The 23,135-nt window shown below is 37.4% G+C and overlaps 5 protein-coding genes across 6 annotated transcripts; 2 read left to right on the top strand and 3 right to left on the bottom strand.

The window, feature by feature from the left end:
• Nucleotides 1-273: 273 nt before the first annotated feature.
• LOC129566506 (uncharacterized) lies at nucleotides 274-9,373 on the top strand. Its single transcript, XM_055442527.1, has 7 exons — nucleotides 274-1,178; nucleotides 1,380-5,556; nucleotides 5,696-5,872; nucleotides 5,988-6,684; nucleotides 6,753-6,867; nucleotides 6,950-7,197; nucleotides 8,444-9,373. Exons 1-7 carry the CDS (start codon nucleotides 846-848, stop codon nucleotides 8,898-8,900), a joined length of 6,204 nt encoding a protein of 2,067 aa, XP_055298502.1. The 5' UTR covers nucleotides 274-845; the 3' UTR covers nucleotides 8,901-9,373.
• LOC129566524 (uncharacterized) lies at nucleotides 9,288-10,821 on the bottom strand. Its single transcript, XM_055442563.1, has 4 exons — nucleotides 10,355-10,821; nucleotides 10,164-10,260; nucleotides 9,835-10,047; nucleotides 9,288-9,704 (listed from the first exon to the last, which is right to left on the bottom strand). The coding sequence occupies exons 1-4, from the start codon at nucleotides 10,367-10,369 to the stop codon at nucleotides 9,493-9,495; spliced, it is 537 nt and encodes a 178-aa protein (XP_055298538.1). The 5' UTR covers nucleotides 10,370-10,821; the 3' UTR covers nucleotides 9,288-9,492.
• On the top strand, nucleotides 10,687-17,502 carry LOC129566509 (activating signal cointegrator 1 complex subunit 2). Of its 2 annotated transcripts, XM_055442532.1 has the most exons (9): nucleotides 10,687-10,904; nucleotides 10,991-11,068; nucleotides 11,142-11,245; nucleotides 11,341-11,385; nucleotides 14,935-15,124; nucleotides 15,363-15,877; nucleotides 16,046-16,192; nucleotides 16,286-17,104; nucleotides 17,184-17,502. In XM_055442532.1, exons 1-9 carry the CDS (start codon nucleotides 10,881-10,883, stop codon nucleotides 17,332-17,334), a joined length of 2,073 nt encoding a protein of 690 aa, XP_055298507.1. In that variant the 5' UTR covers nucleotides 10,687-10,880; the 3' UTR covers nucleotides 17,335-17,502. The 2 variants fall into 2 exon arrangements, with proteins under 2 accessions (XP_055298507.1, XP_055298506.1); XM_055442531.1 differs by lacking the exon at nucleotides 10,687-10,904 and having other exon boundaries at nucleotides 10,943-11,068.
• On the bottom strand, nucleotides 11,277-13,602 carry LOC129566513 (probable cytochrome P450 6d4). Its single transcript, XM_055442538.1, has 4 exons — nucleotides 13,001-13,602; nucleotides 12,213-12,911; nucleotides 11,892-12,149; nucleotides 11,277-11,819 (listed from the first exon to the last, which is right to left on the bottom strand). The coding sequence occupies exons 1-4, from the start codon at nucleotides 13,437-13,439 to the stop codon at nucleotides 11,653-11,655; spliced, it is 1,563 nt and encodes a 520-aa protein (XP_055298513.1). The 5' UTR covers nucleotides 13,440-13,602; the 3' UTR covers nucleotides 11,277-11,652.
• On the bottom strand, nucleotides 17,486-20,151 carry LOC129566518 (probable cytochrome P450 6d5). The gene is made up of 2 exons (XM_055442550.1): nucleotides 19,584-20,151; nucleotides 17,486-19,449 (listed from the first exon to the last, which is right to left on the bottom strand). The coding sequence occupies exons 1-2, from the start codon at nucleotides 20,008-20,010 to the stop codon at nucleotides 19,025-19,027; spliced, it is 852 nt and encodes a 283-aa protein (XP_055298525.1). The 5' UTR covers nucleotides 20,011-20,151; the 3' UTR covers nucleotides 17,486-19,024.
• Between the last annotated feature and the right edge of the window lie 2,984 nt (nucleotides 20,152-23,135).

Genomic DNA, 23,135 nt, shown 5'->3' with positions numbered 1-23,135 from the left:
AAGATGAAACGGTGAAAAGAAAAAACTCGATTGAAAAATCAATGAACACATAAATAAATTTAATAACATAAAACTCGTCTTTTGTATTTGCCCAGTCGCATTTTGATTTCAGCGCATTTTCAATGTATACAATATACATATCCGTACATCATTCGTTATTGACAACCAATGAGAATAGACAGGTTAGACACTTTGACATGCGCTTGTGTGCGTTCCAATGCCTAGGTCGTTACTATCGTATATCTCGTTGCGCACCCATTGTACGTCCGTATTGCGTGTGTAGAGTTCGTTCATTCTATATTTAGAGTGCGTTCCTGATGCCAGCACTGAAATGATGTTTCTTCTCACTTGATTTTATATTAAATAAATGCAAAAAAATTGTTTTAGAATATTTTTCAAATCAAATTTCGATATTGAACTTTTTTTTCATTGAATATCAATTTAATTCAAAACCAAACGCTTCATACAGCAACCGTAAGTCACATTCAAATGTTCAAATGTTCCAAGTGTGCGAGCATTAACAGTATGTTTGTGTGGAGACAATCGGTTTGAAATGTCAAACCAAAACCATTTGTTTCATTTCTTAACGGATTTCATATGAACAAGCATTTGCAGTAGTAAAAAAGTGGTACGAAAATTGCAACAAAGAATCGTTCTGGTATTGTTTTGTGTTTATATTTTGAAAAAAGAACATTGTTCATTTTTGTGTTTGGTCTGAATTTTGGTTTTTAAAATGGTTTGCTAAATGGATTTTTATCGATAAAAAATATTTATGAATCAAGTGTTCGTTTGAAGTGTTTGAGTTAGAAAAAAAATTAAAGTTTCTGTTAAGCTGAACGAAAAATATGGATTTTGATACAGCCAAAGAAAATATTCAGCCATTGGCTAGTGGTCGCAATGCTGAGCACTTGGAAACAGCGTTGCATGCGGAATCGGATCATGAAATTCAGGAGAAATTGCATGAACAACGACGTGAATTTGAGAAGGCTATAGAAAGATACGAAGGAGATGATCCACTGCAGCCATGGTACGATTACATTGTGTGGGTTGAGCAAATTTACCCAAAGAGTGGAAAAGAATCGGCGCTCCACGAATTGCTGTCAAAGTGCTTGGCTTTGTTTGAACGTGATGAACGGTATTTCCAAGACAAACGAATGTTGAAACTTTATATCAAATATGTAAGTAGACCGGTTTATGGAATTTGAGTTTTTTTCGGTGAAAATGTTTCATATTTCAAAAAAGATGAAACACATGTTTCGAATTTCGAGGCATTTTTACGGAAAACCGTTCGAATTTGTTGGATTTCAACCAACCCATCATAAATTTTCTTAATTTTCTCCGTTTTTTTTCTCTAATAAAATGTGTTTGCTTATCAACAGATCGATTCAGAGCCGAATCCGCCGCAATTCTACGAGCAACTGTACAACAATGGCATTGGCACAATGATAGCCGATTTGTATTTGTGTTGGGCACATTACTACGATTACTGTGACAATTTTGAAAAGGCCGAAGCCGTGTATCAAAAGGGTTTAGATGCTCGAGCCCAGCCAATTGAGTTGCTACAGCAAGCTCATCGTCAATTCGGATTCTTAATGTCCCAACGGATTTTGTACAAAGATGAATCGACACAAAGAGAATTCCGATCCACAATGGATGAGCAACGATTGGCGTTGACCTCGTTGAGAGCGCACAAACATCGGCATGTTGGCAGTATTCGAACGGGTTCAGCGGTGAAAAGCTACAACCCGGGCCGTGTCGATCAACATGGATCATCGAGTCAACAGAAGGAAAACCGAAAGGTGCAGGTATTTGAAGAGAATGGAGAAGGGGCAGCATTCGCTCCAACATCACCAACTGCTTCAACATCGGTCGTTCAATCGATCATCAATAGTACCAAGAAACAGGAGAATATGCGTGAGCCAGGGCCATGGAATAAGGCAAAGATAAAATCTCATGCGCTATTCAGTGGCAGTTCATCGAAGCCATCATTTTCGATATTGGAAGATGACGGAATTCCGCCAATTCTATTGCCTGACAGTGAGAACAATTATGCTCGTGGCATTCAATTGCCCAAAGAATTTGTGCGAAAAAATTTGCCACAAGAAGAATTTGCATTTCCGTTGCATCGCGACGAAGAACCAGCCAAGAATACATCATATAAATACGACAAATTCATGGTATTCCCAGCACCTAATAAATGCTATTCGCTGGAAGAGCTCAGCGCATACAAATGGTTCAAAAAACGCAACATTAAGAATGACTTCACTCGAACCCAAGACACCGTTTGGGAGAATGGATATAATATTCCAATTCGTATACCGCCACATTTTGCTAGCAAAAATCGGAAGCAAGACGATTTGGATTTAGCTCCGATCATTGTCGAGGAAGCGCTATCCAATGGGCAGCGAAAATTCGGATTCAACATTAATTTGATTTACACAGCGAATGAGGAATATTCACCGGAAGAAATTCTGCAATCGAAATGGCTTAACGGTGAATTGATCAGTCAAAAAGAGGCCGAAATGGATATCACTTGCGGTTTTGAGCGTCGTGAAGACAACTACATTCGTAATGCGAAACGCAGATCAATGGCATTGGGTGGCCGCAAATCGATTCTGCCACGTAGATCACAATCACCGACACGACGATCGATTAGCGGCAGAAAATCCATCGCGCCAACAGAACTAGCGACAGTGGAAGAGAAAGCACAAGAGGCAAGTTCGTCGAGTGTCGATGTGGCAACGGGAGCGGTCAAGAGATCAAGTTTGCCAAAGCGAAAGAGTGTTTACATGGCACGACCACTTGACGCGTTGACCACAATACCTGAAACAGCGTCACCACCAATTTCCCGCCGAAGACTAAACGACGACGAGGAAATGGCTGAGAGTCATCACAAGCCGAATCCGGTAAAATTCAACATTTTTGAAGACAACGAACGAAAAGACACCGAAAATGATGATAATATTTTCAAAGTGCCACAATCGCTTCAGAAACCCGGTACATCGTTGTCAGTGTTTCAGGATGAAGATTTGGACGGTTGCACCACACAAACATTCAACTTCTTCATCAAATCACAGTCAATCAGTACCCCAAAAGTATCAAAACCTGCAGCCAAAATGGCAGATCCCGATAGTGTCGTAGCAAAAGGGCTTTCTTTCGGAAGTGACAGTGATGAATCACCATCTGCCGATCAAAATGAGGGCACTGGCAAGCAGCCATTCGGTTTGAGATCCGTCGATGTTGATCAACAGTATATCTTGGCCGAACAACATGATATTTATCGCCAAAAATTGTCGGCCATCATGGAAACGACCGAAGAATGTGCAACGGCTTCGACGGTTTCATCGTTGGCTGCAACAGCATCGAGCAAATCGTCGTCGGTTGAAGATTTTGATTTCACAAAACACAGCAATCACCAGTCATCGGTGGCGGCAATGTCAACGTATCGCCATCAAACAATCATCAACAGCACCACCGCCAAAATGTCATCATCGAATGTATCGAGTATGCATCGTGAGAACGAATCGCGAAAAGTGTCGGCATTGGGTTTTGAAATTTATCAAGAAGAAGCACCAAAAGCGAATGATACTGTGGCAAGCCAAGCGCAAGTGAATGTAACCAAAAATAGCGATTTGTCCAAACCGTTTGTAGTGCAACCGGATAATTTTGATAAAACTTTGCCACCGGCTGGCCAATTTCATATTTATGAAGATGAGACGGAGGAAGAAACTGAAACCGTTAAAATTCAACCGTCGAAAAAAGAAAATTCAGTTGCGTTCAAGAAGGCCGAGTTATCAAACTGTCCTGATCAATCTGTGTTTGAAATATCCCAAGCCGAAACCGCAGCATCAAGTTGGAGCTCGAAGACACTCACAAACAACGATGTTTCTTCTACTCGTCGCGTAAGTACTGCCGTTCCAACGGCTGAAAATCCTCAAGATTCTACGTTAACAACTCCCTCGATTCCATCACAAATCTCACCGAAATCGACATTCCAAATGATGCGCGAAGATACTGGCTTGACTCTTCCAATGATCAACTTTGTTGAAGAGCAAACCGAACAATTGCCTCCCATTTTCAACGGCAATCAAACCAATTTCACACAATCAATACCGCCAGCGTTCGAAGCACCCTCACTTTACATGCCCGAAATTCCGCATGATACCACGAAAAACACGTCGAAATTGTTCAAAGCGAACGCGTCACGAGTTGAACCACCACCGCCACCACCACCAGCAGTTGATCAATCGGCTGTGTATAATCAGTCGGTATTCATTTTCCCCAGAGAGGACACCACCACAAATGTGTTTACTACAAATTTTGCACCGGACAAAACTGAAACCGCACCAAAGCTACCGAATCCATTGCAAATGAGCATGGTCATAGGGAATTTGAGTGCTTTTCCCATGATTCCGGAGATGCCGACGTTGCCCGAAATCGACTTTGCTGGTGAAGCATCAAAGAATGCATCCACGATCAATGAGATGCAAGCAATGAATCAGACTAAAGCTGAAACAACATTGAAAATTGATAAAAGCATTGCGGATCAGTCACTTTTCTATGGTTTTCGTGACGATACAGGCGTGGCCGTCAACCAGAGCAATGTGACTTCAAATAAATCAACGGTTGGCCGTAATAGGATGCTCGTTGAATCGAATACAAATGAAGTGAGTAAAGTGAATGTTTCAAAGCCAATTGATAAAACTCTTACCGCTCCGCCGGTTATCGAGGCAACTAAATCAATCTTCATTGTGCAAGACGAAGAAAAAGAAAATGAACAAATGGAAAATGTGCCGGCAAAGAGTTGCATTGCAAATAAATCGATGGCGAACAAATCGAAAGCGAGTATCGACGATGAGTTGTATGCTATGATCAATTCGCCACCGAAACAAGCACAAGCAGAATCACCACCAAGCCCAGTGGCCGATAAATCCATATTTGGCATTAAATCATTGGTTGTGGAAAGAATGGAGAAATCACGAACGGCTATTGATGAGGAAATTCATGCGATCATCAGTCCAAGCGCAAAGATTTTACCCGAAGATGAAACTGGAAGCGCAATCGATTGCAATAAGTCGGTATTTTCGAGATCTAGGCCAAATATCGATGATGAATTTTATGCAATGATCAAATCACCAATCACACAGAAGGACAACACACTGCCAAAGCCGATATTAATTCTTGACACACCACCAAGTCCAGCAATTCCGCAACTAAAACGAGAGTCTGTCATAGCGGAAAGGAAAACACTCCATCAGATCTCATCGTTGCGAAATCCGTCGATGTCTTTGTTGGAACCAATAAAGCACACTTCGGCACGCGAATCATTGACACAAGACATTCAAAATGCGCCAAGTCTTCAACGTAGTTCCAGCATTGAGTTGCCACGAGCATTTTCGGAGGATAATCCAAACACAGCCATGTTCTCAATTCATATGCCATCGATTAAAAACTCAACCATTTTGCACAGTTCGAAGGAGAACATCAATGAGGCTACTGATGAATTGAAAACGAGTTCGGTGATCAAGAAAGAAAAATCGATGGCCAGGATACTGGGTGAGTGATTTTGCTATTTTTTTTTTCGAACTTCACTTGAAAAATAATGACAAGATGATAACGAATCAAGTTTGATCAATTTTGAATTAAATAGATACCAATGCGGATGTTATTCATTCAAATCAAATTTCAATTACAGAGCAATCAACGAGACAAAATCAAACCAAGCTGCCGAATGTAATGGCTGAAGGAAATGTTGCAACATCCAATATAGCAACAAGCAGTCGTGATGTGTCAGCAGTTAACATAACAACCGACTTAAAAGTCAATTCGATTCACATCAAGGAGGAGCGTTTGAGCATTCCGAACAAAACTGGTGAGATTTGGGTTAAAAATCACATTTTCGAGTAGAATAAAGGGGCATACGTAGTCAAGATTTCAAACGAACTTTATCAAAAACTTGATTGATTTTTCTTTCTATTTTTCGTCAGTCGTCGCCGAGAAGAGTCGACCCAACATCGACGATGAAATATACGAGTGTATAAAAGACAAAGACTCCGTTGTAAATGGTTTTCTTGATCTCAGCATTGAATTGACCGAAGCCGAAATGCAAGAGCTTGGATCAAAGGCGGCGTTTGTGCCGAAGCCAGGTCCGGGTTTTCTGATAGGTAATCCAGTTTCGATTCGTCCGAGTCAATTTCCAATGAATCGAACGGTAAATGACACCAAATTCGATGATACATTCGCCAAAGATGAAGTTCAAACCATCGAAAAATCATTGAAAGAGTTTCAACTGAGTCCGCCGAAGGTAGAAATTGTCATCGAAAAACCAGAAGACGCCTCTCTGATTGTCGTTGAAGACACCGAAGATTTGTCAGCCGTATGCAAATCAGCAGCCAATCGAACACGCCGCGAAACGGTGCACAGCCCATTCAAAAATCGTTATGCAACCAATCCCAAGCTGAATGAAACAATCAGCGCGGTCAAAGACATTGATCCGTTTGATACTCATTTGCAAAATGCCTTTTTGGACGATATCGATTTTATTGAATACATCCGAAGCCTGCAATATGTTCACATTACGACTAGAGTCGGAGCCATCGAATTGAACACACAATTGGAAATTGGCAACGAAACATTCGACATTGTTAAGCAAATTGGGAAAGGAAGCTTTGGATTTGTGTACAGGTAATTGGATGGCATTGAATATGGAAATTAACAAATGGAAACAGTGATAATGGGGACTTTTATTTCAGTGGTAAAAATTCAAAAACCGGACAAATGTATGCATTCAAACAAGAGCGGCCGGCGAACCACTGGGAATTTTACATATCACTGGAGATAGCCAGTCGAATTGAAGACCCGAAAATGGTAAGAATTGCAATCGTTTTATTCTGCTCATTCAAAACGATTGCTTGAATCGAAATAATATGAATGATTCTTGTGTGTTCAGGTGGCTGGATTCATGTCGGTGGAATACGCAATGGTCGGTCATAATTCAAGCATTTTCGCCTCCGAATTCTGCGAATATGGTTCATTGTTCAACGTTTGCAATCATCATAAATCAAACACTTGTCGCAATTTGGATGAGGTCATTGTAATGATCTTTTCCGAACAGATGCTCTCGATTCTCGATCATTTGCATGCTTCGAACATCATTCACGGTGACATCAAACCGGACAACTTTTTGCTCATGAGAAGGTGAGTATTGACTCAATGCTATCACCGTGTAACAAATTTCAACTTTTTTTTCTGCACATGAGAAATTCCGAATGCTTGTTTTAGAGGACCAAAAACCAAGCACTTTTGCATCATTAGTTTGTTCGAAACCACGTCTAGATTTTTTTTTATCGACACATATAAGACAAATTTCAGGCCAAAATGAGCAAATTACGAACTGAGCTTCGGTTTGACAGGTAAAAGCCAATAATTTCTACCTTTTCTGCCTTTAAACATCTAGTATGATCCTTTACGAACAGTTTGGGTACTTACATGACCAAATCGAGTAATGTTTTCACATATTTCTGGCTGCATATTCGGTTGGTTCGATTTCAACTCTAAAAGAATCAACTTTTGGCCAAAAATCCTTAAATATAGGCTTTTCAGGGATGGTATCTTGGCGCAAAGTTATTTTTTCTCGAAAATATGGGGAGTCTATACAGACAAAAACTCTCAAAATTGACTTTTTGAGGTACCTCCCGAACAAAAGTTACGTTTTTCATGCATTTTGCTATGAAAATATCATTTTTCGTTCGGGAGGTACCCCAAAAATCATTTATAAGAGATTCTGTGTGAGAAGATTCCCAATATTTCTCGAAAAAAATAATTTGTTTTTAAGAAACTCATCCAAATAGTGTATTTTTGGGGTACCTCCCGAACGAAAAATAATATTTTCATAGCAAAATGCATGAAAAACGTAACTTTTGTTCGGGAGGTACCTCAAAAAGTCAATTTTGAGAGTTTTTGTCTGGGTAGACTCCCCATATTTTCGAGAAAAATTAACTTTGTGCCAAGATACCATCCCTGAAAAGCATATATTTAAGGATTTTTGGCCAAAAGTCGCGACTCTTTTAGAGTTGAAATCGAACCAACCGAATATGCGGCCAGAAATATGTGAAAACATCACTCGATTTGGTCATGTAAGTATCCAAACTGTTCGTAAAGGATCATACTAGATGTTTAAAGGCAGAAAAGGTAGAAATTATTGGCTTTTACCTGTCAAACCGAAGCTCACTTTGTGATTTGCTCATTTTGGCCTGAAATTTGTCTTATATGTGTCGATAAAAAAAATCTAGACGTGTCTAAAAATCAATCTTTTTGGTCCTATAAAACAAGCATTCGGAATTTCTCATGTGCAGAAACATGTGTTGCACGGTTTATCTATTGAATGACCTACAATATTTGGTAATTGCAATCGAAATTTACACACTTTTTTCATCCCATTTAGACTGTCGTACGGAAGCAATGATCTGGTCATCAAATTGATTGACTACGGACGTTCGATTGATTTGAACTTCTTCCCGCCGAATCAAACATTCACATCGACCTTGAACACAAGGAACTTCATTTGCACCGAAATGCTGGAGAATCGACCATGGAAACATCAAGTTGACCTGTTTTGCCTGGCGAGCACAATGTACACTTTGGTCTGTGGCAAATATATGAATATCAAGAAACACGATAGCCTCATTCGTCCATACGTGCTATCCGAGCAGTTGCCGTCTTATGTAGATGTGGCACTGTGGGAACATGTGCTCTACACACTGATCAACGTACGTGATTACAACGCGCTACCCGACCTACAGAAGCTTCGATTGCGAATACGTGAATCTGTGGTCGAAAAAGAGGCAATCATTGAAGATCGCATTGCCAAATTCAACGCAGTTTTAGATAATAAATTTTAATATGAATCGAAAATTTGAATTTAAGACGATATGAATATGGAATTTGAATATATAGAAGCAACATTAAGTTTTAGAGAAACGAGGAATGAGATTAAAAACAGAGAGAATTTGGCTAGATCCATAATTCTGTATGTGTCTCAGCCAAATTGATGATGAAATTTGCTATATCATTTAAATTAAAATGCTTACCCAATTCGGTGCAAATTTTTGACACCAACGACAAATGCCCTAATTCCGAGAAAGTTTCTCCATTCGTTCTATTCAAAAAAGGTGTCGAAATTTTCACATCAAATTATTTCTTTGAATGTTCGTTCGGTGCAACCTTAATTGATTTCAATACAAAAAGAAAATACCACATCTTTAAAATGTAAATAAAAGACTTAATTATTGGATGATAGAGCACGAGATAATTACAATATATTAGAGAGAATTTCATTTAACATTTCAATAAACACTACTTTTTGAGACCGAAATATGTGCATGTAGTTCTTTGGGATTTCATCATAGTATTTCATTATTTCTAATTTCAAATTTTTTTCACTGGAATTCAGTTTGAATCAGTTCTTTGGGCTTCAGTTCAGTTCAGTTCAATTTAATCTCTCTTTTTCTCAGCGGCTTGGCTTGGTGTTTCGCCACGAAAGTAGTTGACAACAGCACGACGCTTATTAGGATAGTCAAGCAATTCGTAAATCTGCACCAATCCAAAGTACCCAGCCATCATCACAAAACCGAAGAAGAAGAAGAATAAAATGACTGCACCGAGGAATCCAAACAGCAATGCCGACGCCATTGTGATTAACGTTCCTGTTCAGAAAACCAGATGAAGAAAACCGTAAAAAATTTAATCAGTTGGTCAAAATACATTGACATGCGATAAAAGTAAAAACGCCTGCTGCGAAAAAAAAGTGAACGACCATCAAATCACGTCACTAACCTTCAATGATGACGAAACTGGTGAACGTCATGATTACAGTTGCAATGGCGAAAATCATGAAAATAATAAACGGCAGGGCACATGATAGCACGCACATCGACATTCCAAATGCTAGGAATGGATGTCTCGACAAATGTTGGACGATCCAGTCAATGATTTCATACACTCCATACTGTTCCAAGGTCAAATCGAATGAACTCGTACCAGTGCGCCCTGGAATCAAATATTTCTCCTTCAATCACAGTGTCGAATATTATCTTCAGTTTATGATAGTTTTAGAGAAAAAAAAACAACAGAGAGAAATACTGCGTGAAAATTGAACGACTTACACATCTTTGACAAGTTCACAAGCAGTGAGTATACCCAGGTTTTGTTGACGTCCGCATTGAAACCGTTCATTTCGTTTGTATGTTGGGTTCGATTTTCCTGAGAAAAAAAAAAACAAATATTCCACATCAGTCATATGAATAATGATCCAAATGAAGCAAATGACCCATAATCTCATTATAAACTCTCTTACCTCTGGCACCGGCATTTTTTCCAATCGCTTTTGAGATAAACATACACAAAAAATACAACTATCGAAAAAAAAATCTTAATTTTTTTTTTCTTCAAACAAATGCTCCAGAAATTTTACACGAAATTTATCACGATATTAAAGCGATTAACAACAACAGTTCAAATATTTTCGTCCAAAATTCGATGTTATTTACGCATTAAATATCGTTTGTAATTTATGCGTTGGTTTAGTTTTTCATTCGCGTCCAAACAAATCCAAAGTGCGCGTTCAACAATTTGCTGTATCAATGCAAAATGCGTTGACATTTACGTGTCAATGAAATCGTTTTTGACAGTTCACTGCAAGTGTCAAAACTGCTGATGCGGCTTTCATTTGTTTCTATCGCAAAGTTTTGCACAGTTTTAGTGGTGAAAATACGATTTTAACAGCATTTTTTCAATCAAATTAATTTTTTTAGATTGGTTTTTATATTGCACATTAAATTGGTTGTTGAAATTAAAAATTTTAGGTTATTTTTCCATATAAAATGCCATTCGATATCGATTTTGAGGTAAAAAAAATGAATTACAACACATTGGTTAATGGGAACGTCATATAAAATGTATGTTGCATTTAATTTGGTTTGATTCGAAACAGAATCCACAGAAATTGGCATTGCCCGACCTTCAGTTCCACGTGAAAGACAACGGTGTGAAATTGGTTGTTCCAGCACTTGTGAGTAAACAATTATTCTAATGATGTGATTTTTTTTTCGTCACCTAACATTCTCATTGATATTGTCTCACAGGGCAAAAAATGGGTTGATGAACAGAGACACATCAAGTATTTGCCGTTGAAAAGCAAATGCATGGATGAAGAATTCATGGACAAATGGATTAAAATTGCAAAATGGTAAAAAAATTCAATATCTTTGAATGTGGCATTTTCTGGTATGAAAAAGAAATAATGTTTAATTTATCATTCTATTTATGGTGCATCACACACAGGTTGAACAACACACTGGAGTCGTTGCTCGAAATGGAACATTATCGGTGAGGCTCGATATTTTTTACAATTGAAATTGAAACTTTGGAACATTTTTAGCTTTTGCACCAAGACTGACATTACTCATACGTATTTGACTGAAACTCTCCAATGCTATTTGTTTGTACCTTATCTATTTTATATCTAGTGCACATAATTGATTTCACACGATACCAAAAGATTCACTTCTGATTTGTTTGATTCTTATCGACAAATATTACAACTGCGAAGGTCTACACTATTAGATAGGAAAGAACATATAGAAAATTGTATTTTTATCGCTTGAAAATGCGCAAATTAATGCCGACACGTGAAGAAAGCAAAAATAGCTTTGGATCGAACTCCATTTCGCGGTTTATAAGTTTGGGCTCCAATTCATATTGAAATTTCTGCAACATCAAAATCAATCCGACTTTTGTTTGCATTTTGCCCAATCGCATGCCTGAAAAAAAACGATATTTCATCAAAAAAAATTGTCGAAATTTAATTACTCGTAACCATTTTCATTACTCACCTATGCAATTTCGCGGTCCATCGCCAAAGGGGAGGTATGGTTTATTCACTAGATTCTTTGCAGCCGAGCCTTCTTCAAGGAATCGTTCTGGTTTGAACTGGTTTGGTTGCTCGTAATAGTTCTTGTCCATTTGCAGTGCGTACACGGGAATAAACACCGCGGTACCCTTTTCGATCACCTTGTCGGTGCCCGGGATTTTGTAATCTTTAGTACACGTACGATTTAGTAGTGGGACTATCGGATATTTGCGGAGTATTTCTGTGAAAGAAAAATATTTTTTAATTCAAAATCAAGTGTTTCTTGTGAAAAACTAATTTCTACCATCAATACAGGCCTCCAGGTATCTCATTTCAGTCACGGAGTCATAAGTAATTTTGCCGTTGTGTTGACCTAAAACGCTGTCAATCTCCTCGTGCACTCGCTTCTGAATCTCTGGATGTTTGGCCAATTCATACATACAAAATGTTAACGTAGTTGATGAAGTTTCAAATCCAGCTGCGAAAAAGACAAATGATTGGGCTGCAATCTCATTTAAGCTCAATGTCTTTTGCTTTTCGTCAGCTTTGATTACCGTCTCCCATTGATCGTCCAACTGCACGGTGCCGGTGTTTCTCAACTGTATAAGAAGTTGGAAGAAATCCTTGCGACTGACATTGTTTTGTTCACGATATTGCAGAGTGTCTTTCACCACCGACATTATGAATTTTTCGACACTTCCGTCCACAACTTTGATGCGTAGAATTGACATCATTTTCGGAGCGATAAAATTTAGCGACAATCGAATTCCATTCATTATGCTCGATTCAAAGATGGTTCGTCCACAAACACGGAAGTCATTGTTTGGATTTTTAATTGTGTCTGCTTCGATTCCAAACGCAACGGAGGCAATGACATTGGTTGCATGGGCGGCTGAGATCTCTCGAACATCAAGCAATTCATTTTTGTTCGCCAATTTATCTAAATGACTCTGTAATGTGGCACCGCAATCAACCAACGTGGAAAACATTGCTTTGAGCTTGCCTTTTTTGAATTTTATAACGCATGCGAAAAAGATAAATATTTTTCTTATTCTGAAACAATAACACACCAAACTCTTATCGCATATATACCTGAGGTAAATGTAGGAGACAATTTTCCCCGTAGATTCTTCCACTTTTGACCTGGCAAGGCAAATAGATGTCCAGATAACGGGTCATAATTTTCATTGCAATGCACACCACGATCCGTGAAATAATTAAAATCCTTGATTAAAATGGTTCGGATGAGCTCCGTATCGCATATTATCAATATCGGTCGGAAAATACTGTATATTCCAATGAATGGCTCTTTGGTTGAGTTGTAAATTCGCGACACGAGCATTCCCATGCTCTCTTGCTGTGAAAATGTCGGCTTAAAATGTCCAAAGACATAGTTAAAATCCGGTAAATAGGCGAAGCCTTTTCTCTCCCAATACGAATACGTTCGTCTGGCATAGAAATAAACCAACGTAACGAATCCAATCAAAAGTGCTAAGGTATGGATTCTCCAACTATCTGTTAACAATGCCATTTTCCACTATGTAAATCTGAATACACTTTCTACTTATTTCTTGCGACTAAACTTTTAATGCGCACTGATGACAATTCCTTAATCGAATGAAAACCATCGATTGCGAGTACCCCATATTTATATTGTTCATGTCTGTTGTTTTATTCACATCTTCAAAAGTAATAACACGCGATTAACTTTGTGATGGCATGTCAATTAAGAATCAAAACAAGATGTATCGATAATATTTATCAAGTGCACCTGTATGATAAACGACTAATTGCCTAAAGACCATGACTCAGCACCATTGATAATGCGAAATCAGCACAACGTAACATGCAATTTGGTGAAGCTTCAATTATCCTCTGTTTATTGATAATGTCGCAAGTACTTATCGAGTACAATAATACCGTCTAACGAAGTGCATTAAATGACAATTGGAAATTCAAGTGACCGCCGTGTCATTCAAGAGGAATTCAACAAACAAAATTCAAGAGGAACCATAAAAAAAATCAAGGCTTCGTGATAGCATACCTTAGCACGCAGTATATTTAAGGCTCAGTATAATATACCAGCATATCGCACACAAACAGCTGCCGCACACACTTTTCTCGCACGCAAACGGTTGCGTACACAGTCATCGCAACCAACTCAAAAACAAAACTTGCTGAAAAAAATACTAAAAATAAGGAATGAATGTCGATGTTTTCAAGGAATACTATCAATTGTTTATTACCGTTACATGAAACGTACATTGTACAATGTACATCAAATGTAAAAGGTACCAACTCCGTTTTTTTTTCTTCCTCGGAGTTTAAACTTTAGATTTTTCAATTCCAAAACAGATCCTGTTTTTATGTTTAATTATTATCTGTTACTAACTACAAATCTAGATTAAAACATTATTACCAATGCGATACTTGAAAATGTTCATTTCCATACATTATTATTACATTATGATGTAGTCTGAAGTGTATTGGTTAGTGTGGTTGCACTGAATTTAATACAGAAGTTTTGCTAGTATTTGGTGACCTGAACTTTATTGTACTGTGTATGCTATCTCTCTATTCCATCCAGTGCATTTCATGTAACGCCTAAATTATAGTTTGTTACGCGTAGCGTAGAGCGAGAATGATCACCGAGTGAAGCGAGGTGAACTTTCTTGTTTTTGTGCTGATTTGGTTTTGATTGTATTGGGTCAAAATCGATGAATAATGTAACTGCTTTACTGTCTATCTACACGTGAAATGGAAAATGTTTTTGCCACAGACGTTAATGTCATGGCCGATGATGACTGATCGGAAATTCATTTTTGGAACTGACTGACTGTTTGAACGGATCACGATGAGTATTCAAAAATGATTGGAATTCAAAACGCATAGTTCAACATTAATAATATGTTAAAAATTCATTCTGTCTTCGTCTGGGGAGGAAATGCTTGATGATAGACATTTTTTTCTCCATTCATTTAATACGCACGAGTCGCTGATGATATACCTTTAAATCACCTTTTTAGGTTCTGGTCAAATCTGGTGTTTGAACCCGATTACATTGCAACTATTGTATCATTTCTGCAAGAAGCGGTACCGGCATACATACCCATTACATCACTCACAACAAATCAGCAGATCATCGATTTGTACACAAACATTGCAAACAACACGCTCATCGTTCTTTGCCGCATGATCACGAACAAAGAGTCCGAGGCAAGTATTTATTTATTGTTCACCAGCCGTTTTTTTTCGGTTGATTTATACAAATCTGTTAAGCTACGTTAGGCTCACATTTTTCTTTGAACGAAAAAAGAGATTTGCACCTGGAAGTGGAATATCGAACATTATTTTCAGTATAAAATATTGCGATTGAATGCCTTATATGGTTTATTACTCAACATATAAATAATCAAAATATGAAAAATTGTATTTTCTTCTGGTTTCGCCATAGACCGAGTGGATGACAAAAGAGCAGTTGGCCGATATATTGTACGACAAGTATTTGATAACAGTGCCAATGATTTTTGACTTGTTGGTCGTTTATGGAACGGAAAATACACAAATCGTGCGTCGATTACTTGAGACGGTACTGAAAATTCAACCGAAATACCGAAACGATTTGAAAGAAGGCCTTAATTTTCTCGCCACAACGTTCAACACCATTCAAGAGAAGGTGAATGAAAACAATCCTGATAATTATGAAGATTTGGTGATGTACATTCTTGATTGCACCTATACGATACACACATTCATCGTTATTCTGCCCGACGCTGTCGATATTTGCCGTGAAGTTCAACTCGAACAAAAAGTCACACGTTTCTATGACGAAGCAATTCCATTCCTCCACAAAAATATCACTTACATCAATCCTGCATTGCTTACGGAACTCAATCGTTCTAGATTACTTTTGATCAAATTTTTCCGCTCCTTTGTCGACAAATGCTTACAGGCGGTGCTGCAAGAGCAGTGAGTATTTTCAATCTAATTTTTGAGCAGTGCATAGTGAGATGATTTTATTGTTGATATTTTTCTTGATTCATTTCCTCAACATGATTACCTTTCAGCAATTTCATTTTGCTTCTTATCTGATTAAATATTTATTTACCCATTCCATTTTTATGATGTTCCTTTTAGTGCAAAGATCAAAAAACAATCAGCAGCTGATGAATTGGTGAACATGCTTCAAATGGCTTTGGCCGATCCAAATTTCGTATCGGACTATCAACGATTGCATCCAGTGGCCGATGATGTCGACATTTTGATACAATCCGTTCCGAAAATGTTAGTTAACTATTAAAATTAATTGAAGAGAAGTGATCAAAGTGGTTATGAACATGAAATTGGAATAAAACCATTTGCTTTTGTTTATTCTAGTGACAAAATGAAAATCGATTTCGTTGTGCAAGGCTATACGTCTGTTAAAGCGGCTGTGATCAAATCAGAAAAAGATGCTGCTGCTGTTGTTGGTGGTGCGTCTAGTTCATATGGTGTAGCGGGTTCTTCGTCAGCTTCAGGATCGTCAAGCTCAAAGTCAGTGGGGCCTAGCAAAATAGATATTCAAAATGTGTTGGATGTATTGCCGCATTTAGAAGTGCCATTTGTTCGAAAGCTGTTGAGTCGTTATGACAATACTGAATCGGCGATAGCAGCTGTTTTTGAAGGGAATTTACCACCTGACTTAGATGATACCATCCATTTGGATTCGCCAACAACGGAGAAAAAAGTCGATGAGCCGATCAAACAAGTCACCGAATTGATGGAAAATCATAAATTGGGTACGACCGTCCGCGAAATTGTAAAAATAAAATCGCAAGTAGTTTGGCCAAAAGCCGAGAAGCGATTCTTAGATGACAAAAGTGCGATCAAGGAGTTTCACGCGAGGAATATCGAACATGGTTATGTGGATATGCCGGATGAATATGACGATGAATATGATGATAGTTACGATGCGATGGTTGAGAGCGAGTCGAAAACAATGAAAATTCTCAAAAATACCGGCGCAATCAATGAACTGGTTGATGAGGTTGAAGACAGCGAAGAGTCGGAATCGGACGATAAAAAAATGGTATCTGGAGAGCAACGTGATAAGAGCCGAGATTTCTGTGAAAATCCAGAAGCGGCGCGTGAGAGATGGGCACGTAATAGAGAAGCTAAATATGGAAATAAACGAGCACCACCATCAAGACCACAGGGGTAAGACAATTTATTCTTCGCATTTAAGATGGAAAAATTGAACGATTTACTAAATTGGTTTCTTGTCTCATTGCAACAGAAATGTCGTAGGCAATCCAAAGGGGCAAGGTCAAGATAAGAGTACACTGGTCAATCGTCAGCGGAAAAATGAGAATAAATCGAGTCGAGCCAATCACAACCGGAGACAAGGAGCGGCTTTCAAACGCAACCGTGGAATGATTCCATCCTAGAGAGTATTATTGCATGTTGATATAAAAAAAGGAAAGAGTAAATTGTAAAGCAATTCATTGTAAATTATTCATTTGCCCTGTATTCGATACATAATAATGAAGTCAAAAATTGTTGTAAAAATTTCAAATAAACTTAATTTACAATTGCTCATTTTGTAGAAAACCTCACAATTTATTGTTTACAACGAAAAAGTGAACTTGAACAAAGCCAGAAGTGAAGCTACAAAAATAGATTTTTATCAATTGTTTTGTCACCAAGCAAAGCTATTCAAATTAATTTTGAAGTGGTAAGTCAAAATGACCCGATTTTTTTTCTGTTTATTTTCATGTTTTCGTTGATAGCCACTTTTAATCTTAATGTCAAGAAAATAATGATGATTTTTTATTTTTACTCATTTTATCGCTTAAAAATACGTAAATGAATACCGCCAAGTGGTGGAATTAGGAAATTTTTTGGATCAAGTTCTATTTCTTTACTTTTGTATTGGAATTTCTGCAACATCATAACCAAACCAACTTTCATTTGCATTTTGCCCAACCGCATTCCAACACAATTACGAGGGCCATGCTTGTCATTGGGTTAACCATTGGGTGGATTCATGTTGTTCATGGTACCGCCCATTTGATTATTTACATTCATCATATTGCCTGGATTCATTGGATTATTTCCACCCATCGGGTTATTCATTCCGGTGCTCATCATGTTGCCCGGGTTCATTTGTTGCTGGTGCATTTGGTTTGCGTTGCCCATCATTGGATTCAATCCGATCATTCCGCTGTTATTCATGGTATTCATCGAAGCCATTGTGTTTGGACTAGGGTTTAAAAACGCGTTATTTCTTCAGTGTTTCCTAAAAACGTTTTTTTACAGAGCCGTTATATAACGCCCAAAAAACGTTTTTTTCGTTTTTTATCGTAATTTCTGCGGTATTTTGGTCTGTCAAAAAAAAAACACTACAAAAAAATAACGTTTTTATAACACCGTTTGCGGTATTTGTCGAAACGTTTGTAAACCATAGTTTGGACTACCCATCATTTGATTACCCATTTGATTGCCTTGCATCGGTGAAACGCGAAAAAATTATTCGAAATATTGGATGTTCCATGATTGATCTAGATAATGCGATAGACATAAATAAAAGAACAATCAAATCCATTGTTTGAAAGTGTCAAAAATGTGTCTGTTTTTGGAAGAAAGTGTTTATTTTTGCCAAATTTTCGAAATCGCTCACATTTTTGTTCATAACTCAACAACCATTTGATGTAGACTAATAGTGCAAAAGACAAAAATATAGAGGACAACTGGCGGAATTAAAATGCTTTTGAACCAATGTGATGCTACGTGAGGCTTGCGTTACAGGTGTTCAAATGTTGCCCGCCTAAAGTCGGTTGTATGCACTAGAAGGTTAAGATAAACGGGTTAACATTCATTTTAACACCATATAAATGTTTCCTTGTAGTTGCATTAATGCAGAAGCGAAAATTTTGTCATTGCATCTTATCTCAATTACATCACATGAAATGCAGAATTTAACGTTAAATTAACGGAATTTGAAGCCGGAAAGTTTTTGATGATAAACAAAATTTGTTGATGCAGGTTATTTGACGCTTGAAATGAATGTAAAAAAACAAAATAACACATTTTGAAATTGGTTTTCTTATTTGTATTGTTCTAGAAATTCGTACAATATTAGCGTGTGAAAACTCTCAAATGAATCCCACCGAGCGGAGCGGTTAAAAACCCTTTTGGATCGCATTTGATGTCACTGTTTTTATGTTGATCGCCCAATTCGAATTGGAATTTCTGCAACATCATCACCAGTCCGACTTTCGTTTGTAATTTGCCTAGTCTCGCTGCGATACAATTCTTTGGTCCGTCTCCAAAAGCTAAATAGGGTCTATTCACTATATTTTTTCCGGCTGAATTTTCTTCATTGAAACGCTCGGGAATGAACTTTTCTGGGTTTTCGTAATATTTCTGATCTTTATGCAATGCCATCACAGGAATGAATATTGCTGTTCCTTTTTCAATGATTTTATCCGTACCTGGGATTTGATATTCTTTGACACACATTCGATTCAATACCGGTAAGTTTGGAAATTTCCTTAAAGTTTCTGCAATTGAATAATAATAAATAGGGGAAAAAATGGATTTTAGGTCAATTTTACCAAATCTCAAAGATTTGAAGCGAACAAAATAATTGCAATTCAACAATGAGAGAATAAAGATAAAAAAGTACACGGCTCACCATCGAAACAAGACTCCAAATACTTCATATCGGCAACCGATTCAAAAGTTATTTTGCCGTCATGCTCTGCTAAAACACGGTCAATTTCATTGTGGACACGCTGTTGAATGTCGGGATTTTTACATAATTCATACAAACAGAATGAAAGTGCGGTCGATGACGTTTCATAACCAGCTGCGAAGAAGAGATACGTTTGTGCGGCAATTTCGTCAAATGTCATGGTCTTTTGGCTTTCATCAGCTTTGATAACCGTTTCCCATTGATTATCCAACTGAACGGTGCCAGTGTTTCGAAGCTGAATCAGCAGTTGGAAGATATCTTTGCGGACAACATTATTCTTTTCTCGATATTCTAGATTCTGCCTGGAAATCGATCGGAAGAACTTTTCCACTTTGTTATTAACGATTTTGATGCGAAAAACGGACATCAATTTTGGTGCGATGAAAAAGAAAAAGTAACGAATAGCATTTTGGAAGCTTGGCTGAAAAATCTGAAATCCATATACGCGGAAGTCATTATTCGGATCCGTTATTGTGTCGACATCGATTCCAAAGCCAACAGAGGCAATCACATTTGTAGTGTGGCGCGCCGCCACATCTCGCGCATCGAGCAATTCATCTTTGTTAGCAAATTGGTTCAAATGATTTTGCAGCGTTGAACCACAATCAAGTAGCGTTGGAAATATTGCTTTGAGCTTGCCCGAAGAGAAAGCAGGAGATAGCTTTGAACGTAGATTTTTCCACGTTCCACCGGGTAATGTGAATAAATGGGAAGACAATGGATCATAGTTCGCATTACAGTGAACGTCGCGATCCGTGAAATAGTTGAAATCCTTGATTAAAATCGATCGAACAAGGTCTAAATCGCGTACTAGCAAAATCGGACGTAGAATACTGTAAATCCCAATGAATCATTTTTTTTTTATAAGTTCGTGCTGTTATATAGTCTCGTCACAAAATCACCGGCAAACTCTTTCTGCATCAAGGTTTCTTTGAAGTGACCAAATAAATAACTATAGCCTGGGAATGTTTTGAACCCTTTTCTCTCCCAATATGTATACTTCCGGTGTACAAACAAAAAAAGCAGTGTTAGCAGCCCAATTAGAAAGACCAATCCATTGAATGCCCAACTTTCACTTAAAATCCACATTTTTTCACACACTGATATCAAACAATAACTTGACGCCTTATTACGCTCCATACAAACTGAACTAATTCTCCAAAGAGCACCAGAATTTATATATTTTGGTTTAAGTATCCTCCGTTTATTGATAATTTCGCAAGTACTTATCGAGAACAATAATACCGTCAAACGAAGTGCATTAAATGGCAATTAAAAATTCAAGTGACCGCCGTGTCATTCAAGAGGAATGAAATAAAAAAAATTCAACAAACAACATTCAAGAGGAACCATAAAAAAATACTAAAATAAGGAATGAATGTCGATGTTTTCAAGGAATACTATCAATTTTTTATTTCCGTTACATGAAACGTACATTGTACAATGTATATTAAATGTAAAAGGTACTAACTCCGTTTTTTTTCCTCCCTCGGGGTTTGAACTTTGGATTTTTTAATTCAAAAACAGATTCTGTTTTTATGTTTAATTATTATCTGTGACTAACTACAAATTTGGATTTAAATGTTATTGCCAATACGATACTTGAATTTTCATTTCCATACATTATTATTACATTATGATGTAGTTTGGAGTGTATTGTTTAGTGTGGTTGCATTGAATTTAATACAGAAGTTTTGCTAATATTTGGTTACCTGAACTTTATTGTACTGTGTATGATATCTATCTATTCCATTCAGTGCATTTCATGTAACGCCTAAATTATAGTTTGTTATACAATAAAAAAACTAGACCTAAATGAGTCCTCTTCGCTGATTCTAACAGACTCTACGCGTAGCGTAGAGCAAGAATGTAGCCTAAAGGCGGTTGTATGCAGGGTTAAGAGAAACTGGTTAATATTCATTTTAACACCATATAAATGTTTCCTTGTAGTTGCATTAATGCAGAAGCGAAAATTTTGTTATTGCATCGTATCTCAATTACCTCACATGAAATACAGAATTTAACGTTAAATTAACGGAATTTGAACGATCATTTCGTTGACATAAAATCGGTCTAGCCGGAAAGTTTTTGATGATAAACAAAATTTGTTGACGCAGGTTATTTGATGCTTGAAATGGATGACGTTGCTTGATTGAACTGTTGCTGGATCAATGAATCGAACTGATTGCGTGTTTGAAATTACGCAAACAAGATCTATATGAGTAGTTTGGAGCAAAAATGTTATACAGAATAGTTGAGAGGAAAAATGTCAAATGAAAAATGATAGCTATATAGTTCACTATATACTATAGTTTACTATACAGCTATCCCTTTTCCTCTCATTCATCATCGACATTTTTCCACTCAACTTTTCTGTATAACATTTTCGCTCCAAACTACTCATATAGTAAACAAATACCTTTGGATTTTAGAGGCGAAATATACCTCAGCTTTGGTATTGCGTTATTTGGATTGACGCTTTTGACTTCAGAAATGATTTTGCACGACTTTTTTCCCTCACTTATCATTGTTTTGTTTTATGCACGTCTAAAGTAACCAGTACCAGTACCAGTACCAGTTATATTCTTGAAATGTGAGTTTGAATTTGGATTTGTTGATTCCGCCAAAACTGTCAACTAGAATGAATTGCAAGCACAAAAAATTGCCAAGCTCAATGTCAATTAGCATCAATAAATTCTGTCTCGATTTTTGTTCTTTTTCTTCTCGGTTCAAGTCTTATCGCACTCTAAATGACCAAAGTCTTATATTTTGGAGCCAAAAAATGATTTTGGTCATTTTATCGTCTGAAAACCTGTAGATGAATTTGGTTTAGCGAAACAATTAAATGCGTGTCCAAATAACACGAATCTACAGTAATATCCCAAGGAACAAAAATGTAACCATTTTTAGTAGATTTCACCATCGCGTAATGTAACGTTTTGGCCCATTTTCGTGGTAATTTCAGTGTTATATTAAACGTGGATTATGTGCATGGTTCCCAATAAAATGACAACTTCCAATGAAATATTTTAACGCAATGCATATCATTCAAAATGTAACAAATAACGGACGGTTCACATTATGCTCGCTCCACTCTATACAGACCGTACAGAAGATATACAAACGCGAAAGAAAGAATGTGAGAATGAACCGCATACAGAAAGAACATTCAACTAACATAGCTATGTGTACTGTTGCTCTCGTGTATTCTCTCTCTCTATGCTTCTTCGCTTCGTTCGTTTCATTCTTGTGTGTGTGTGTGTGCTGGAGCAAGAATATTTTCATAACAAATTGAAGTGTGACTGTGGCGATCGAATCCGTTAGAATCGAATTGACAGCTCTTACTGTTGCTGCATGAAGAACAGTGCAGTTTTTGTGTTCTGAATTTCATAACGATGCGAAATATCTATTTTGAGTCGAATTCAAACGAGATTTTGAGTGTTCGTCAACACATTTTTCTGGATTGTGCTGTTGTATTAGTTTTGCATTTGA

Source organism: Sitodiplosis mosellana, unplaced genomic scaffold (assembly GCF_009176505.1).
Source record: "Sitodiplosis mosellana isolate CC-2019 unplaced genomic scaffold, AAFC_SMos_1.0 Smas_scaffold_3, whole genome shotgun sequence".
NCBI classification, from domain to species: domain Eukaryota; kingdom Metazoa; phylum Arthropoda; class Insecta; order Diptera; family Cecidomyiidae; genus Sitodiplosis; species Sitodiplosis mosellana.
Note: the sequence above shows the minus strand (reverse complement) of the source record. Positions and strands in the feature narration are given on the sequence as shown.

Coding starts and splice junctions, on each gene's coding strand:
- LOC129566506 (XM_055442527.1), top strand. CDS start 846: ATGGATTTTGATACAGCCAAAGAAAATATTCAGCCATTGGCTAGTGGT. Junction 5,557..5,695: donor ATCGATGGCCAGGATACTGG/GTGAGTGATTTT, acceptor TTTCAATTACAG/AGCAATCAACGAGACAAAAT. Junction 5,873..5,987: donor GAGCATTCCGAACAAAACTG/GTGAGATTTGGG, acceptor ATTTTTCGTCAG/TCGTCGCCGAGAAGAGTCGA.
- LOC129566524 (XM_055442563.1), bottom strand. Junction 10,048..10,163: donor TGTGAACTTGTCAAAGATGT/GTAAGTCGTTCA, acceptor ATTTGATTCCAG/GGCGCACTGGTACGAGTTCA. Junction 9,705..9,834: donor CAGTTTCGTCATCATTGAAG/GTTAGTGACGTG, acceptor TTTTCTGAACAG/GAACGTTAATCACAATGGCG.
- LOC129566509 (XM_055442531.1), top strand. CDS start 10,958: ATGTTGCATTTAATTTGGTTTGATTCGAAACAGAATCCACAGAAATTG. Junction 15,125..15,362: donor TCACGAACAAAGAGTCCGAG/GCAAGTATTTAT, acceptor GTTTCGCCATAG/ACCGAGTGGATGACAAAAGA. Junction 16,193..16,285: donor ATACAATCCGTTCCGAAAAT/GTTAGTTAACTA, acceptor TGTTTATTCTAG/TGACAAAATGAAAATCGATT.
- LOC129566513 (XM_055442538.1), bottom strand. CDS start 13,439: ATGGCATTGTTAACAGATAGTTGGAGAATCCATACCTTAGCACTTTTG. Junction 12,912..13,000: donor GTCTCCTACATTTACCTCAG/GTATATATGCGA, acceptor AATTCAAAAAAG/GCAAGCTCAAAGCAATGTTT. Junction 12,150..12,212: donor CCTGGAGGCCTGTATTGATG/GTAGAAATTAGT, acceptor TTTCTTTCACAG/AAATACTCCGCAAATATCCG.
- LOC129566518 (XM_055442550.1), bottom strand. CDS start 20,010: ATGTCCGTTTTTCGCATCAAAATCGTTAATAACAAAGTGGAAAAGTTC. Junction 19,450..19,583: donor TTTGGAGTCTTGTTTCGATG/GTGAGCCGTGTA, acceptor ATTCAATTGCAG/AAACTTTAAGGAAATTTCCA.